Source organism: Danio rerio, chromosome 2 (genome assembly GCF_052040795.2).
Source record: "Danio rerio strain M-AB ecotype USA chromosome 2, GRCz13ab, whole genome shotgun sequence".
In the NCBI taxonomy this organism is placed as follows: domain Eukaryota; kingdom Metazoa; phylum Chordata; class Actinopteri; order Cypriniformes; family Danionidae; genus Danio; species Danio rerio.
In genome coordinates, this window is record NC_141022.1 from 46,225,787 (window position 1) to 46,242,466 (window position 16,680).

At 34.6% G+C, this 16,680-nt stretch overlaps 1 protein-coding gene and 2 long non-coding RNA genes across 31 annotated transcripts in view; all 3 read right to left on the reverse strand.

Annotated features, from left to right (window-relative positions):
* The window catches only part of adcy8 (adenylate cyclase 8 (brain)), a 160,563-nt gene that overhangs the window by 64,406 nt on the left and 79,477 nt on the right, over positions 1 to 16,680 (reverse strand). For 27 of the 29 annotated variants that reach the window (XM_087238561.1, XM_087238556.1, XM_087238567.1 and 24 more), the window contains 1 exon segment: positions 3,174 to 3,301. In XM_087238561.1, the coding sequence (XP_087094687.1) occupies positions 3,174 to 3,301 (128 nt within the window). 29 annotated transcript variants of the gene reach the window in all.
* LOC147837208 (uncharacterized) lies at positions 5,785 to 16,475 on the reverse strand. Its single transcript, XR_015478861.1, has 4 exons — positions 15,616 to 16,475; positions 14,345 to 15,314; positions 6,151 to 7,489; positions 5,785 to 5,996 (listed from the first exon to the last, which is right to left on the reverse strand). It is a non-coding gene; the product is annotated as an uncharacterized LOC147837208 (long non-coding RNA).
* On the reverse strand, positions 9,796 to 13,468 carry LOC103910105 (uncharacterized). Its single transcript, XR_015478855.1, has 7 exons — positions 13,413 to 13,468; positions 12,600 to 12,701; positions 11,692 to 11,775; positions 11,298 to 11,559; positions 10,939 to 11,132; positions 10,717 to 10,869; positions 9,796 to 10,522 (listed from the first exon to the last, which is right to left on the reverse strand). It is a non-coding gene; the product is annotated as an uncharacterized LOC103910105 (long non-coding RNA).

A 16,680-nucleotide genomic window follows, 5' to 3' on the forward strand; every position in this document is an offset into this window, starting at 1 on the left:
AGCTGTAGTGTGAGTGCTGTGATATCTGACTGTTAGTGCAGCACACACACACACACCTGCTCAACAAGAGCCTCTCTTCTGCTATCTAGCCTCTATTAAGGGTCAACAGGACTCGTCCACAGGCCTCTCTCTCTCTGTCAATCACTATCTGACTATAGGCATACCATAGACTTAAAATAAATAAAATAAAGCTGTTATACTTATTATAGGCTAACCCAGGGGTGCTTAATCCTGTTCCTGGAGATCTACCTTCCTGCAGATTTCAGTTGCTACCCATATCAAACACACCTGCCTGTAATTATCAAGTGGTGTTCAGGTCCTAATTAATTGGTTCAGGTGTGTTTGATATGGGTAGCAACTGAAGTCTGCAGGAAGGTAGATCTCCAGGAACAGGGTTGAGCACCCCTGGGCTAACCCAAATGTTACCCATGACATGAGGTAGATATTAATGCAAAGTGTCATTTTGTGTTTGTCTTTTCCCAATTTGACTGAAGAAATTTGACTGTAGAAAAAAAAAAACATAAAAAAAATTATCCTTTTAAAGGAACAGTCCAGCCACCCTATTTGCTCCAGTGGACTGTTTAACACTGTGTTTATCAGTGAGACAGTGAGTTGAACTTTTGAATCTGAATCATTCAGTCTAGCTTTGTTAACTGGATCAGCCAATTCATTGACAATAAGGCCCCATTTACACAGTCAGGTCTTGATGCACAATTCCGATCTGATTATTTTTTGCCTGTCCATTTACACTTTCCTTTAATAGTGACCCAAATCCAATTCATGTGTTTACACATGCCATACAATTGACGATGTCACGCATGCGTAAAGGTGGGTTCTAGCATCTGCGCCACACTAGCCATGATAGAAGAAATTGTCTTGTTTTTAGCTCTGCGAAATATGCAAAGTGTAGTATAAGCAGTGAATGGTTTAGTCCAGATTTACCCCCACGCAGTTTATGTAATGGTATGGTCCTGATGTGTGTGTTATAGTTAAAGATGTAGCCTTTGCCTGTGTGCGCACTGGTGTTGGAGAGAATAAAGTTGTTCTATGTGTAGCCCGCAGTGCGTGTATTTATAGCGACAAAAAGCAAAAGTTACAATGTGAAGTTCGCCCAACTTTAAAATGATTTTGAGGTGGAGGAGTAGGGAAAGGGCCGTCATCGCAGCTTGCGCCTAAGGTTTATATGCTGTATGGTGTCCTCCACCATTCAGAGGAATTTGTGGGTACGAGAGACATCTCAGGTCTGGTGGGAGCAAATTGCGGCGAATGACCACTTTCCTCCTCCATGTTTCCTCTGTTGTTGTTGTTTACCGCGTCGGCATCTCCACACACGCTCTTCTTTCTATGTCATTAAACCGCAGAGAAGGACCACATTGCTGCAAGTTTAACGGTGTACCGAATGGAATGCCTCAATAAATCCGATCTGCCTGTTTACATGACAGTCGCATTGTCACATATGCGAATTATATTTGATTTAAAGGAGGCCTAAACGGACCTCTGAATATCTAAATGCATGCGTTTTTTCTTGTTAACACAGCCATAGAACAGATCTGATCTGTCACATATGAGCAAAAAATCGGAATTGGGTCACATTTAACTGGCAGGGTAAACAGGGCCTAAGTCACCAACCAGAGGTTATATCTGTCAATGAAGACCACTACAGTATGACGAATGTCATCTTAAGTGAAAATCAATGAATTACGACTTATAATAAAAGAAAAAGTAGTACTTTGAGATTTATATAGATCACTTATTTGTTTTTATTTGTCAATCTGAGGCTTAAAGTTCACTCAAAAATGAAAATATCCTCACCATTTGTTAAAGCACATTACTAAATGATTATAAACTTTTATGAACTTCTTTTTTTTCATTTGGACATAAAACAAGATATTCCAAATAAAAGTTTGGGAGAAAAACCCACTGACATCCATAGTAGAACCCAAAAATACCATCAAGTCTTTTCCCCAACATTCTTCTGTATTTCTTCCTTTGTGTTCAACAAAAGAAAGAAACTCAAAGACGTTGATGAGTAAATGATGACTTTTGAGTGAATTTCTTATGTTCCATGTAAAGAAAATGAAAATCTATGGAAGGACAGGAACATGGTTGCTGTCCTCATAATTGTCGCCTACAGCTTGCTCATAAAGGCACTTAACATTCATTAATATCATTGATTTGATGGCACTGAACTTGCTGAACAGCACTAGAACTTGTTCGATAATGAATGAACTAAACTGAATCAAAAATGATCTGACAGCAGCTGAATAATGACACTTGTCTAGTCGCAGTTGCTTATTGCTGTTTTGAAAACCTCAGTAAATGTGATTTTTAAAAATAAAGATGACTTGATGTGGCTTCATTTCATTTAGTAATTGATGTCTATAAAGTTTTTGGTTAACGTTCTAGTTTTTTGAGCACTGGACTATATAATCCATAATAATTTCATAAATAAATACATCCTTATTTTCTTATGTAAATGTGTGTAATTATATTTTTACTCAGTTTTTATATTATTTTCATAAATATTATTACATAACAAGTAACTGTTAATATAATTTATGTACAATACAGTTGATGAAGTAATATTTTCAGTGTTTCGGTGGATGTATTATGTGGGAGTGGTTTTAATTGGGTTTGCATTGTAAACAAGATTAAAAAATGTATTATATTTAAGTTAAATGTTATGTTTTTTGTTACTAGACTCTTTAAATTACTATGCATAAATCCACCATTTTTTTCTGCAGAGAAACAGCAAAAAGTTTCTTCTGATTCTGTCTGGCCCTGCTCATTTGTGTCTTTCTAAACCAATGTTTTCCAACCCTGTTCCTTGAAGCACACCAAAAATTTTGGATGTCTCCCTTATCTGACCCATTAACTTCAGAATTTGGAGTCTCTTCTAATGTTTTAATGAGTTGATTTAGGGGTGTTTGATTAGGAAGAGGTTGAAAATGTGTTTTGTTGGTGTGCCTTCAGAAACAGGGTTGGGAAACACTGCTCTAAACAATACAATTTGTCTGCAACCTGGACAGTAACCTAAGTAATTTTACATTCATGTTGGAATATAATGCTCATTTAAAAAACCTAGCTTTATTCAAGTGGGTTTGTATCTGTAAAATTGCACAAATCTGTGCATTTAAGCTAGCTACATCTAGCATGATTTGTTTTCCTATTACCTGATGGTTTTGATCATGCTGAGGCCCATCTCAACGCAGCAGTGAGCATGATCTGGCCGAGGCTCAGGAAGGCCAGAAACACAATAATAACAATCCCCCAGTATCTTGATCCTCAGACAATGATGCTCCTGAGGGGAAAAGAAGAAAGATGTCAAACCATAAACAGAATGACCAAATCAATCCCAATAAAACTCATTTTATTTATTCATAAAGTTAGATCAATGAAGGGATGGTTCAATATCAGGTGGTAAATGTCCAACAACTTCAAAATAGTTTCACTTTAAGCACAAATTGCACACTGTAACATTTAACCCTGTCAGTAGGGACAAAAGTATATGCTAGACAAATAATCAATCAGGGTTTCTGCAGGTTACATCAAGTCAAATTTAAGACTTTTAAAGACCCATTAAAGACCATTTTAAATAAAATTTTAGACTTATACAGGGCTAAACGCTCAGGATTTCTTTTTAAATGAAATTTGCTTTTTGCTTGCCACAAAAAAAAAAAAAAAAAAAAAAAAAATATATATATATATATATATATATATATATATATATATATATATATATATATATATATATATATATATATCAAAAAGTTGTTATTTTTTAGCCACCTGTCAAATTTTTTTCAACATCTTTTTAAACCGAATTTGTATAAATGGAAGATCATACAGTATAAAGGCATATATTGCCCTGTTATTGTCATGAGTAATTATGTAATTGTTTATAGTTTTCTTTACCTGATTAGGGAATTTAATGTATAGATTTTGTGATTGCAGACAAAAGACAGCTGTTGTGATTGTATCTCTTTGCATAAAAAAAAGAAGTTTTATTTAGATGGATTGTTGATAATTGGATGTGTGTTGGCCCGATTGGGTAGCTTTAGTTGAACAGAAAAAAATGATTTAAGACCTTTGACACAATATTTTTGTGACTTTTTTTAAGGCCTAATTGCCTAATTGAAATTTAGGACATTTTAAGACTTAAGACTCCACAGACACCCTGTAAAAAAACAATATATGGTAGATTTACTGGCTTTATTTGTGTTTATATTAAATATATATATGTCTTATATGCATATGTACTTGTTAATACGTACAGTAATTGCAAACATATTTGGTCCTTTATTGTTGCAAAAACTGTTAATAGTTTTTAATTTTCATTTTATCAATTCTATCAAATGTCAAACTTTCTGTGCAAAATGTAATTATGTAGAATTTACTTCTTATTATTGGCAACATGCATTGGTCTGATTAAACATCTAAACGAAAACACTGCAAACTCATATGTGGATATGGAAAAAAGGCTATTAGCAGTGTTACAAAAATAACTGGAAAAATCTCAGACAATGCAAACTTAAGGATGTGTTATAGCAGTAAATGACCTGTAGATTGATAATTACGTTGACAAAAAGAGAAAGACAGTTTGTAAATAACACAGTAAAAAGGATCTGTAAAATTTATTGTAAAAAAACAGCAGCTGTGGTTTACAAAATTTTCCTGTCAAAATACAGTGTGTAATATAATAATATATTTTAAAATATTACAGTAAATTACCATAATTCATTAATTTACTGTCATACCCCAATGTTAAAGTACTAACATTCACACAACGTAGCTTTGTCACACAGACAAAAACACGTCATATGGTGGAGATGAGAAAGTCATAATGAATCAAAACTCATCACAAACAACTTTTCCCACAAGCAAAGACACATACTAATATATAGAAGGTGCTCAGTGTCATTCACACAACTATTAAACACCATCATGGTAGGACATGAATTAAAGTACCACAATAAACATTACTCATCAACATTAGATGCAACTTAAAACTCTACATAACTCATGAAACAAAAAAAAATAATGTCAACAAAAATTTTTCATGCATGGAATTCAGGGAAAAAGTGAATTTGTGGTCATTTATATAGTAACAAACCCTATTTTTAAACAAGTTACAGATTCTTACAATTGAAATCACTGTCATTTTTACAGTGTGGGAAAAAGTACCAATACATTTACTTTCTGCACTTATTCTGGACCTAACCATGAAATCACGTGATATTTGACAGCTGAATGTGCTTTTATAGATTAGAAAGCAAATGTTGTCAGAGCTTTGAGAAACTCAAATCAAAGTAAAATCAAAGTTTATTTCTAGTGCACACTTATCACAACCTTTGGTCGACCAAGGTGCTGTACAATAGCAGTAGCAAGTAAAAAAACAGTAATACACTACAATAAAAACAACAATATAAAACAATAGCAAGAACAGTAAACGTTTCCTAGAAAGAAGTAATTTAGTATAGCCTGTAAACTGCCATTAGGGAATACTAAATGCACTTAAAAAAAGATGAGTCTTTAACATCGATTTAAAAACAGATAGAGTGGGTGCTATTCTGATTTTTAATGGAAACTTATTCTATAGTTTTCGGACCCACAGCGACAAAAGCTCTATCGCCCCCGCATTTGAAACAAGTTCGAGGTATTTGCAATAGATGGCAGTCGGAATTTGATCTAAGCGATTGGGTTTGGGCCTTGGTAGTGATCAGATCAGAAAGATACGGTGGCGGTAGGTTATGCAAGGTTTTATAAACAAAGAGTAAAATTTTTGTGTATTTGGAAATGAACCGGCAACCAATGTAGTGATCGCAATATTGGTGATCACAGATATAGTCATATTTGTGGCTACTCGTGAGCAAACGGGCGGCCACAATTTTGACCATTTGAAGTCTAGAAATAGAAGATGAAGGTAGACCAATATATAAAGAATTACAAGAATCTAATCGCGTGAAAATAAAAGAATGAATAGGCGTTTCAAAGACCTTCCTGCTCAGGAAGGGTTTCACTTTGGCTAGTCGTCGTAGATGATAAAAATGTAACTTACTATTTTACTTATTTGTTTGTCAAGTTTAAGACTACTGTCAAGTAGAAACCCAAGGTTTTTAACTTCAGAGGTGAGGTAACAGTTTAATACACCAAGATCGGTAGGTGGTTTTAGGGTTGCTCGATTATGGGAGAAATCATAATCACGATTATTTTGGTCATAATTGTAATCACGATTATTCAAAATGATTATCAGTTGAAGTCAAAATTATTCGATAGGAAATAGAAAAATCTCCACAGTCAGAAGCAGTGAGTGATTTTGTCCTGTTGTTGTTTGATTAATAATAAAAACAGTCGGCAGCAGGAATATTGCACGCTGTCCCTTTAAGAGCAGTGCGGTCTTAATTAATGGTTTCACTTTCACATGTCTTTTGATCCTCAACTCGTTTGTTTCTTACATAAATCAGGGTTAATATGAATAATCACTAAACACCACAAATTTTGACACAAATTTGCATGTATTTGATCATTAAAGCGCTCACATTAAGATCACTTTAGATGTGTGTGCTCTGCTCGTCTCTGAGGCTGAGCGCATGCACACAAAACAGCATGCGCTCTTTCGTGCTTTTAAAAAAATGAATGATTCGAATCTACATCAATGAATGATGCGCATCCTGTGCTGCGAAAGTTACATTAAAGTACCTGCTTTTAGTCATTTTCACATAAAACTAAGCTTTGCAGAGCAACTAATGTGCACAACTGGAAAGAGGGCGGTAAATGATGAGTAATCATTTTATCTCGATTAATGCTTTTTCATAATCTTTAGAAGTCAAAATCGAAACCGAATTTTCGATTAATCACACAGCCCTAAGTGGTTTGCTAGAAAGCTGTGGTGGACCAAAAAGAATAACTCTGGTTTTATCTTCCTTCAAAAGCATAAAGTTACCGGTGAGTCAGAGCTTGATTTCGCGAAGACAATCTTGTAATCTCATGAGGGTTAAGCTATCATTTTTTGGACAGGTATATAAAGCTGTGTATCATCTGCATAAGCAGTGATACATAATTCCTAACTTTCTCATAATAGTTTCTAAGGGCATCATATATAATGAGAATAGCTGGGGTACAGGAATCGGTCCCTGTGTAACACCGCAAGTCAGCTCTGCATCACTGTGTTACTTTCAACTAGCAACTTCTTACAGCCCATGCACATGTGAGCGCCATATTGGAGTTTGAGCATTTATGACTGCAATCAGCCTGTAATTTCCATTTAAGCACTATCTGTGTTAGTTATCTCTCAGGCTGCCAGGATTTTGTGTGGAGCTCAGAGAGGGTGGTAATTATAAAGCTGCCACTCACTCATTCTGCCTCTCTGAGATCCATTACTCATGCCTACTGCCGTATTAACGTCTTTTCACAGCTCAGTAAATGGCTGTATGGAAACAAAAAGCCGTTACGCCCGTAACAGGCATTTGTCAGTCACTAAAAACACCACCTACACACTGTAAAAAATTTTAAGCCAGTTCAACAAAAAAAATCTTAGTACTAATTTCCTTCTGTTTTTTCTTGTTTACTCAACTTTTGAAAACATCAGCTACACTGACTGAAAATAATTTGTCAGTGAAACAAAAAATGTCTAGTTGAGTCAACTTAACATTAGTAGTTTTCTGGAAACCTGCACCTGCAGCACAACAAATATTTTTAAGTTGTGCAAACTGAACATTTCTTGTCTGCAGGACTGAAATGACAGAAGTTGAGTGAACAAGAAAATACAAAAGGAAATTAGTACTAAGAAATTATATGTTACCAGAGCAAAAGTTGTGTTAACTGAACATTTCTTGTCTGGATGGCCTGAAATGACAGAAGTTGAGTGAACAAGAAAATACAAAAGGAAATTAGTACTAAGAAATTATATGTTACCAGAGCAAAAGTTGTGTTAACTGAACATTTCTTGTCTGGATGGCCAAAAATGACAGAAGTTGAGAGAACAAGAAAATACAAAAGGAAATTAGTACTAAGAAATTATATGTTATCCGAGCAAACACACATGGCTCTGTTTTTTTAAGTTCTGCTGACTGAACATTTCTTGTCTGAATGGTCTGAAACTACAGAAGTTAAATGAACCAAAAAAATACAATTGGAAATTAGTACTAATAAATAAAATGTTATCGGAGTAAACACACATGGCAAAAAAAGACATATATTTTACCAAAACATTCATTTTCTTGCGGTTCAAGAAACACTAAGTCAAAAAACACAAACACTAAGTCAAATTAATCACATGAAAAGGAAACACAATTATATTAAATATATAACAATTACAGCACATCTCTGAGACTACCTAACACTATCAATTTTAATAACCTTAGAATATCCCATAAATTATTCACAACACCCTGCTGAAAAAACAGCGTAAGCTGGTAAGGTATGTTTTGATGCTGGTCTCAATGCTGGTTTTGCTTGTCTCAATGCTGGTCTTGCTGGTTTCAGTGCTGGTTTTGCTGGTCTAAGTGCTGCTCCTGACCAGCATTGAGACCAGCAAGACCAACATTGAAACCAGCATTAGGACCAGCATTGAGACCAGCAAAACCAACATTAAGACCAGCAAAACCAGCATTAAAACAAGCAAGACCAGCATACCAGCATCAAAACATATACCTTCCCAGCATATGCTGTTTTTTTTTTTTTTTTTTTTCAGCAGGGCAATTAGAGCAATCAATCTGAATTACTAGTTGCCTTGAGATATAAATCTTAGTATTTGTTGTAATTCATTTCAAAATCTATACTTGCATAATTACATGTTTTGTGCTAGTACCTTGGCTGGTCATGGATAAATATGATATTAAAACTGCCAGTAAAGGATCTTACTTTAGTAATAAGTGTTCCACTGAATACACCTTCAGTTCAAAATGAACGATTTATTACTATTATTTTGGTTTTGATTTGATTTTGTTTGCTTAATATAATAATAAGCAGTTGGAATATACGCGCTGTCACTTTAAGAGCCACCCTAGATAGTAAAATACACTTGGGCCAGTTCCAGCTAGATTCGCTGCCGCATCCGAGCCAGAATCGGCCCGTGAGTAATGTGCGCTGCAGCCGGGAGCTGGCGCAACTCAATATACCTTGATATAAAACCTTTTGGTATTATATTGGTACTTGATACATGGTATTACAACCATTTGCATTTATATACCAGCAAACGCAGGCTATTATGTAAAGGCAAAGTGTAGGCACTGCGTTCAACCTTTGAATAAAATGCAAACAGCATACATATCCAATAACAAAAATTATCAAACAAAGGACAAAATAAATAATATTAAACATTTATTGATTGCAATAAACAAATAATACTAAACTTGAATAAAATATTTTGTAGTGCACAAGTAATAATAAAACTACACAATAAAGACACACAGGAAGATTTAAAGACAAAATCTGAAATTGCACACATACACAGAAGTTTTTAAAACAACCCTGTTTTTCCAATAGACTTGAATTAAAAAATTGTACAAGACACATCTTAAAACAGCTTAATTTTATATAAACCTGAATATAGAAACCAATTTAAGATATAGCAAGAAACATCTTACAAATACCCATGACAATATGTAAAATATACAAGTCAAAAATGTAAAAAGAACTGCAGAATTCTTAAGAAACATTTTTAATAAATGTAATAAATAAAACATAATAATACATTTAAATGAGTGAGATGATTATATATATATATATATATATATATATATATATATATATATATATATACATATATATATATATATATATATATATATATATATATATATATATATAATTTGACTTGTATATCTTTATATGTCTTGTGCAATTTGTTATTAATATTTTTATTATATTATGTTAATTAAAAATGTATTAAGATGCTTTTTCAGAATTTAGCATATTTAGCATATGTAAGAAACATCTTACAAATACCCATGACAATATGTAAAATATACAAGTCAAAATTGTAAAAAGAACTGCAGAATTCTTAAGAAACATTTTTAATAAATAAAACATAATACATTTAAATGAGTGAGATGATTATATATATATATATATATATATATATATATATATATATATATATATATATATATATATATATATCAAATTTGACTTGTATATCTTTATATGTCTTGTGCAATTTTTTTTTCATATTTTTATTATATTATGTTAATTAAAAATGTATTAAGATGCTTTTTCAGAATTTAGCATATTGTCATTATATATATATATATATATATATATATATATATATATATATATATATATATATATATATATAAATTGCAAATAAAAGAAACAAATTACCCAAGTATCAGGGAACATCTTAATACACTTAAAATGTTGTTTAAAAAATAAATTATTGATGTAGACATTTGACACATTAGCTTTCTCTTCTTCCCTCCTTCCTCCAGCCCTGTCAGGAGCACGTTGTAGCCACCTTGTAATGCATTTTTCCACTTCTTTATCAGTGATGTGGTATGGACATTTCTCCTCACTACATCTGTGATTAAAAGATAAACAAACAATTAGTAGTGAAAAAGTACAAATGAAAAAAGAAAGATGCTTGCTCTCATATAAGTACAACCTAAATGGGACTATATATAGATGTTTTGTTCCTTTGATTAATGATTCAAAGAAATACACAGATGGAACTGCCCCTAATTGTACTGAAATGTATATTTAAAACCAACTTACTGACTAGACAGTCGTAAGGGAGAGTGCATGAAAGGCCACATTTTGGTTTGCCCTGCTCCAGTTAATTTGTTCAGCCAAAAAGTGAGCCAAAAGCTTTCCCGGGACACACCAAACTGCTTAGTGGAAAACACCAATGATTCCAAAGTAGGCTACCTACGAAGCAAAAAAACACATAAATAAATAAATAAACATAAAACACTTAGAAATAAGCAAGAAACTTACCAGTTTCTTCATTTGTTCGGGCTGCTCGTTTAGTTGATTTTCAAGTTTTTCCAAATCAAATTGGACAAAGAAAGGTCAAATGTGTTTACATCTGGAATTTCATCACGTCTGTTTTGGTTTTGCTGATTTGTGAGAATCAGGCACAGTTGCTGCTTTATGACGTCACATGATTTTAAAACTTTTTTTCAGTCGTGCTAAAAAAGAAAAATAACAAATTAGTATAAATCAACCTGTTGCTTATTCTCATGCAACTTGTGTAAATACAACAGTGGGTTAGACACTGCTGATATTCTCTAGTTGATCTTTACTTTCTAGCTGCATTAAGCCATTACAAATTTAGTGATGTCTTGAATTCTTACAAAGACATGACGAGTTGCAATAAGTTGTCTTGATCTCCGACTGCACTTGAACAAGGACTGTAAATGTTCATAGGTGTACTGGAATGTACAGCATCTGTGCATCTTGATGGTGTTCTTAAGGATCCTGCCATAGTCATTGGTGGTGATGGTACTTGCGGTGCTGCATCAATTTCTGAAATCTTCATATCAGTTTTTTCTCCAGCCTCTTTGTTCCAAATAATTTTTCTTCATCACGTTCACTATAGTTGTGTCTTTAATGCCCCTTGATCAGATACATTTACAAAACAAAACATTATTTTAGTATAGTGCAGGACACTAGATCAATGACAATGACAGTGTAATAGATCAATGACATAATGTTGACAGTATGTGTTTAAAATAATTGCAAACAAACCTGTTCTTTCTTTAGGTGTATGACGGGCAATCACCGTCCTCATCTGTCTGCAAGCCAAGCTGAGTCGAGCTTCCTCATGTGTGTCTATAATAAAACATCACATTGTTGTTAACCTCCCCCCAAAAAGTTAAAATCCTGAAATACTATCAAAGTTAATTAATGGCTATAATACCTATGGTGTAAATAATCAGCACACAGGATTTATTCAGAGATTCATGCATAGTGACAGCCATATGAATCTTAGACATAGATTTGTAAGATGGCCAAGCACATGCATTATTCTGTACCCATGAAGATTAACCTACCATTGTGGAAAATGTTTGATGATGATGATAGCCAATAACAATAAACCATTTCAGCTGTTTGTGAAGCAATTAGTAATGTAAAGTCTGAAAAGCTCAATCTATGTTGAAAATGTATCAGCAGTTTACAGCATGGACTTTAATCACCCAACTATAACATGCCTATTCACATGTTCATAAGAATGTGCTATTGGTCTCTGTGATGTGCTACAAAATGACCTCACTAACCTTTGTTAAACAAGAACAGTAAGACTTATCCAAAAAAATATTCATTTATACCCATTCATTTAAATCAGAAAGTATAACTGTCAATAACCAAAAAATAAAACCCATCAAAATCTGCTTTAAGAAATTTAGTTTTACATGCGCAAACTACAACTTGAACATAAGATATAATTGATTCACATAGGCTAACACATATAAATTAAAGCACATACTAATATATTTCTCTTAATAATATAATGATAATTTAAAGAGAACAGTAAACGATCACTGATGCACTGCATAAACAAGTTAAACAATAACTTAACAATAACCTAACACTGTGAAAATGTTTTAAGCATTAAATTCGCAAAGTATACAGTATACAAGCAGCAAAAACCTTACCTTTCTGACCGGAATCCACTGTTTTGAAACGCCAAACTTCTTTTTCTTCTTGTGATCATCATAGCGGTTGGCAACCAGCTTTTGGAACATTACCGCCACCGTCTGGATTGGAGTTTGGACCAAGAGTTGACTCACGCATGTGTTTCTTATGAAACCAAACTTCTGCTTAAAAAAACAGTCTGCATGGAAGTGTGCTATCTCGAAAATAAGCGCATTTTACACTGTTTTCCCTAGATGATATATATAATCCATTTATAAATAATATTGTTTTGTTTGCATCTAAACATTGCGACCATCCACACTAAATGTTTTTATTATTTTGTTGCTGTTGTACCATATATATTTTCTCAAAATATCATTAAACGTGGAGCTAACAAATTACTAGATAAAATAAGAATTTAATCGGTTGTCATCAGTTACACAAGCCGAGTCCTTATACGAGCCGAGACAGACTCGGGCCAGATAGGGTTAACAGGAATCTGGCCAGTGTTTACAGCTGCATCACAAACGCATGTGCGCGAGCGAGCTGCGGGCCACACTCCGCCCGTATAACACTCGTTGATGCCGAGTCGGAGCCGGAGGCGCCGAAGGGCAGCCGAGCTCGGGCCGATTACTTCCTGCTACCCGGGGCATGGATATGATTTACGGCAACACAAATATTCATTCACTCTTATCACATAACAAAGAGAGATTATGTGAATAATCACTAAGCGCCGCATCTGCACACATTTTTGCGCGTATATGATGAACATTTAGGATGACAAATTTAGATGAAGTGTCTTAAACAAAGAACTACAATCTTTGCACACTTACTATTAAGATTGCTCTTCCACGGCTTGCCTCTTTCCCCACCGAAGTACAATGCTTCCAGTTTCTCCCGCCTGAGACGTTGACGTTACGTAAGCGCAACCATCGTAACGAGGGCGTGGTTTAGCTCAAGACAGAATGATGCTATATCGTCATTTGAGAAACATATTTTTGAGTGCGTGGTTTATTTTTAAATATTGGAATATCAAAGTATGCCTTTCTTTTTTTAAAGGGTAATGAATAAACACGAGATGATAATGTGCGTGCAAGCTTATTTCTGCAAATGTGCACCAAATAAAGTTAAATTGCAAATGAAAAGTTTCAAATAAAGTTACTATAAGTATTGTAGTGTTTTTTGTTGTTTTTAATAACAATGTGAAGAATAACGATATTTATTATTGTATTAATAATAATAATAATAATAATAGCATTCTCACTCAGCATTTACATTTAATACAAACCATGAAAGGTTCTATACTCATTCATTCATTTTCTTGTTGGCTTAGTCCCTTTATTAATCTGGGGTCGCCACAGCGGAATGAACCGCCAACTTATCCAGCAGGTTTTTACGCAGCGGATGCCCTTCCAGCCCCAACCCATCTCTGGGAAAAGGTTCTATACTGCCATTGATAATTTTTTTAGAATATTTAACATGTTTGAAACCTTTTCAATCAACAAAAGGTTATGCTACTTGTATATTCATTGCATTAAAAAAGTCAGAGATTGACTTAACACAAAAAAACAAGTTGGCAGATGCTTTTTTGAATGAACTAGCAAAGTGTTGCTCACAAAACTCATCTTTTTAACTTAATGAATAAAATCTTTGTTTAAGTTGATTGAATGTGTTAAATGTAGTTGTACAGACTTTTTTACAGATTTTTGCTGAACCAACAAAAAAAATCAAGCAATTTCAACATTTGTCAAGTTGGATTTTTTACAGTGCAGCTTCGATTAGCTGCGGACTGACTCGTGATAACATGTTTGAAGCACTAGTGCTAATCTGAAGGCTAAATGCTGCAGGCTAAGTGAATGCCATTTACATAATCAATACCAAACTTTGGGCCAATTTAATGGATACAAACATAGAGACTAGCATGAAATGAACACACTCAAACATACTTTAACCGCAAATGTAAAAGTGTGATGCTAAAAAAAGAGCACATTAAATGAAACTTCCCGCAAAATAACAGCTTTTATTATGTCACACTAATGTTTTAGTTCAGCAAATTATATTAGTCACATATGAAAGATAACACATGATAAGATATCATGCAGTTTAGAAATTAAGGTTTTTATAATTAAGGAAAAACTAAATTTAAAAAATACTTGGCCCTGTGTGAAAAAAAATATTTATATTTATCCCTTAAACCTATTAACTGGGCCACCCTTGGAAGAAAGAACTGCAATCAAGAATTTTCGATAACTTGCAATGAGTCTACTACAGAGCTGCAAAGAAACTTTGGCCCACTCATCTTTGCAGAATTGTTCTAATTCAGCCATATTGGAGGGTTTTTCAGCATGAACCACCTTTTTTAAGGTCATGCCACGGCATCTCAATTCTATTCACGTCAGGACTCTGACTAGGCCACTCCAAAGTCTTTATTATGTTTTTCCTTCAGCGATTAAGAAGCGGACTTGCTGGTAGGCTTTGGAAGATTTTCCTGCTCTAGATCCCAATTTTGCTTTAGGTTAAAGTCACTAACAGATGGCCAGACAGTCTTCCTTAAGATATTTTGGTACACAGCAGAATTCATGGTTCCATTAATCACAGAAAGTCCTCCAGGTTTTAAAGCAGCAAAACAGCCCCAGACAATAACACTACCACCACCACCACATTTTACTGTTACAAAACTGATTTACAAAATTTCTATTTTGTCCAGTCTCTTTCTGATGGTGGATACATGAACACTTAAGCAGGTCGCACACCAGAAGCGCCGCTCGGCGCCGCGACACGGCGCGTACATGACAGATTAAAGTATCGCACACCAGACGCGCACATTCGAATGATATTTAACATGAAACTAATCAGATGGCGCTCTGTGGCGCGGCTGAAAAATGAACTGCGTCCTGAGCCGTCGCCGGGCGCCGCCGACTTGCGGCGCCGGTGTGTGTATCCTGATAGAAACCTATGATTAGAATTCTAAAATACATGGCGCTGCGTGGCGCTGCGCGGCGCGCCGCCGAGCGGCGCTTCTGGTGTGCGACCTGCTTTACCTTAACTGACAGGCCTGCAGGTCTTTAGATATCGTTGTGGGGTCTTTTGATAAGCCAGACACTTTTGGGATGGTTCAACACTGTCCTATATTTTTGTCACTGCAGTTCAAAAGCTTTAGAAACTGCTTTTCTACCATTTACAATCTGGTAGATCTCAATTGTTTTCTTTCTCATTTGTTTTTGAATTTCTTTGGATCTCGGCTTGTTCTAAAAATAATAAAAGTCTTCCTTTTGAGGATCTTTTGGTTTACTTTGTACACTTTGTCAGGCAGGTCCTATTTAAAGTGATTTCTTGATTGCGAACAGCTGTGGCAGCATTTTTCTGCACCATAAGGTGCACCAGATTATAGAATGCAGTCTCAATTATGGGATCTACATCTATATTTAAACTATACATAAGATGCACCGTATTATAAGGTAAATGCTAAAACATACAGTCTACAAAAAAAAGGTAATAGAAAGAAACAGTGAGTTTAGTTGAACTTTATTCTACTATTTAACAATAAACTCACAATATTTTTTTATCAATCTTCTCCCACAAATCCATCAAAGTCCTCATCTTCTGTGTCTGATTTGAACAGCTGAGCAATTTCGCCATCAAACATGCCGGGTTCTTTCTCATCATTCTCAGAGTTAGTCTCGTTGCTAGGTGGCTGTTCAGCAATGATGCCGGCTTTTGTGAAAGCTTGGGCAACAGTTAAAGCAAATAACTTAGCTTTGGCATCCACAATCTATTCCCATATGGTGGCGAAACTTGCCTGGCACTGCCTACCAGTCTTAGTAAAGGTGTATTCGCCGTCCTTTATCCATCGCTCCCACGCCGCTCGCAACTTCACTTTGAACACCGTTTACACCAATTGGAATTATTGGAATAATTGGATTAATTTTGTTAATCGCTCCCAGCGTACATATTGTACATATTACGTTCCTGGTGTTGGCAGGAAATGCTCAAACAGCCAATCAAGTTGCACAACAACATTTTTATAGATTTTGGAACTCAGTGCACACATGGGGTGCAACAGATTTTCAGGTGACGGACGATTTTTGACAAAATTTAAGG